At 39.0% G+C, this 2,624-nt stretch overlaps 1 protein-coding gene across 1 annotated transcript in view; it reads left to right on the top strand.

The window, feature by feature from the left end:
- Positions 1-2,624, top strand: part of IPO8 (importin 8) — a 96,055-nt gene that overhangs the window by 43,594 nt on the left and 49,837 nt on the right. The window contains exon 8 of the mRNA XM_003792483.3: positions 909-993. Coding sequence (XP_003792531.1) covers positions 909-993 — 85 coding nt within the window. The remainder of the gene's footprint in view (positions 1-908; positions 994-2,624) is intronic.

Genomic DNA, 2,624 nt, shown 5'->3' with positions numbered 1-2,624 from the left:
CACTCAGCTCCATAAGAAAGACAAATTCAGTTATAAAAGCATTTATTGAATAAAATCTATTATATGTCAGTTATAACATCTTTTTTTTTGAGGCAAAGCCTCAAGCTGTTGCCCTGGGTAGAGTGCTGTGACATCACAGCTCACAGCAACCTCTAACTCTTGGGCTTAAGCGATTCTCTTGCCTCAGCCTCCCAAGTAGCTGGGATTACAGGTGCCCACCACAATGCCTGGCTGTTTTTTTGTTGTAGTTGTTGTTGTTTTAGCTGGCTCAGGGCCAGCCTTGGTGTATGTGGTTGATGCCCTACCCACTGAGCTGTAGGTGCTTTCCTTTCTTTCTTTCTTTTTTTAATTTTGTTTTATTTTTTTGAGACTTAGTCTTGATCTGTCACTTGGGCTAAAGTGCTATGGCCTTAGCCTAGCCAACAGCAACCTCAAACTTCTGGGCTCAAGCAGTTTTACTGCCTCAGCCTCCCTGGTACTTGGGATTATAGGCACACGCCACCACATCCACCTAATTTTTCTATTTTTAGTAGAGATGGGATCTCGCTTTTCTCAGACTGGTTGTCCTCTCATTTTGGCCTCCTAGAGGGCTAGGATTTCAGGTCGGAGCCACCATGCCTTGCCAACATTTTTATTTCTTGCTCTTTAGTAGGTGAATGCTTCTGTCTGAAACTTAGGCTGGTAAGTTTCATCAACTTATCTTGATTCTATTTAGTGGCTTGTGAAAAAAAGGGAAAGTGTTAGTTTTCTGTCTCAGTTGACTAGATCTTTCATTGACTAGATCTTTCAACCAGAGATTGTATTTAAACTAGCAAGCATGCTGTATGTTTTTCAACTCAGTGTTTAAACATTTTCTCTTTGTATGTTTTTCAACTCAGTGTTTAAACATTTTCTCTTTGTATTTTAAGATATGGAAGCCCAGGAAATGTCACAAAAGAATACTTTGAATTTTCTGAATTCTTTTTGAAAACCTATGCAGTGGGAATTCAGCAGGTAATTCACTTATGCTTTTTAAGTAGAAGGACTGCATGTATTACTATTGAATGTAATTAAGTCATTTCTGTTTAAAAGTAGGTTATAAACATATTAATTCATTGCATATTTATATAGGATAAAATGCCAGCTCTGGGAATTGAATACAGTGCAGTTTTAGGACCAGATGTCCTAGGCTGGTCACCACAAGAACAGCACTTTGAGACTCTGAGACTCTGAACTCAAACCTTTTACGTTTGTTGATGCTGGGATAGCTAATCTTAGGATTAGATTTGATTTTTCTATTAGCACTTCCTGAGGTCTTCTGAGTTTCTTAACCTTTATTTCTTTGGGCTCCTACCTTTTTGTTTTAATGTTCTATATTAGAGGATGTAAGTAATACAAATTGGTCTGTTTCAAGAGTAGTTGAGCTTGGGGTGGCACCTGTGGCTCAAGGAGTAGGGCTCTGGCCCAGAGGTGGTGGGTTCATACTCGGCCCTGGCCAAAAAAAAAAAAGAGTAGTTGAGCTTGGATGTTAAGACTCTCATGTGAGAACTTACACATTTCTATGCAAGTTAGGGAATGATTCTATATAGTGTAAAATTAGGGGTTCTTGAAAAGCAATCCAAGTTGATACTAGTACTTAAAAACTTTTAAAACCCCAAAGGACAAGTGAGCTATGAAGATGGGTTGATCAGTGTTGCCATTTATCCGGATATTTTTGTTTATATTTCGACAAAGAAAATTTAATAGTTATTGACCACTGTATCAGGACCCTCGTGAGGAAGCAAAGATTCATCAGACATGGACAAAGGTTTAATCAGCTGGAGTTTCTGGATTTTTATATGTCTTTATCATCAGCAATATAAAGTTAAGTACTATGAGCTTGTCTTAAGATGAAAGACTTCCTTGTACGGATTATCACCTTGTTTGGTAAATGTGTATACTGCGATAATTTTAGGAAACTACAGTATAATTTTCTCACTTGTAGTGAAAATTGGTGAATAATTAGTAAAATTATCGTTCAGCTGCTCACCATAAATACCAGGAAAATCAGGAAGCTGGTCAGCTCTTTCCTGCTCTTTTCCCTGCTATTAAACTCTGTTAAGCCTGTTACGGTTGAAGTCCACAGGGAATGTATTCAGTACAATTTTCCCAGCATCATTAAGTGCGTTTAGGTGTGTATATATACATGTGTACACACATACAGTAGAACCTCTGTAAGGTGACCACTCAAGGGACTATGACAAACTGGTCAACATACAGAGGGGGTCAACAGAAGGAACTGACCACCCTACTGTACTGATAGGTACATGTGGTGCATGCCCTGTCTATGAAAATTAGGTCAGTGTAGGGAGGTGGCCGACTATGGAAGTTCTACTGTATTTTAAAATCTCCTACCTTTGCATCCATGCCATGAACTCTTTGTACCATAGTTATTTAAGGCATCTATTCCTGATGTATAAAAGCGGTTCTCTCACCAAGAGCGGTTCTCTCCTCCATTGTGATCTCCTTTCCCATTGTCCCCTGCTTTGTATGGGGCACAGCTGTATTACAAAGTCCCTTGCTCAGTATTATCCACTCTCAGCCTGCATTGCAGTCACAGCTGCTCTGACATGGTTCCTTTCAGATGAATAGTTTTTTTTTTTTTT

Source organism: Otolemur garnettii, unplaced genomic scaffold (assembly GCF_000181295.1).
Source record: "Otolemur garnettii isolate 467f Iridium unplaced genomic scaffold, OtoGar3 scaffold00057, whole genome shotgun sequence".
Taxonomy (NCBI): Eukaryota; Metazoa; Chordata; class Mammalia; order Primates; family Galagidae; genus Otolemur; species Otolemur garnettii.
This window is presented reverse-complemented; position numbering and strand designations above follow the sequence as displayed.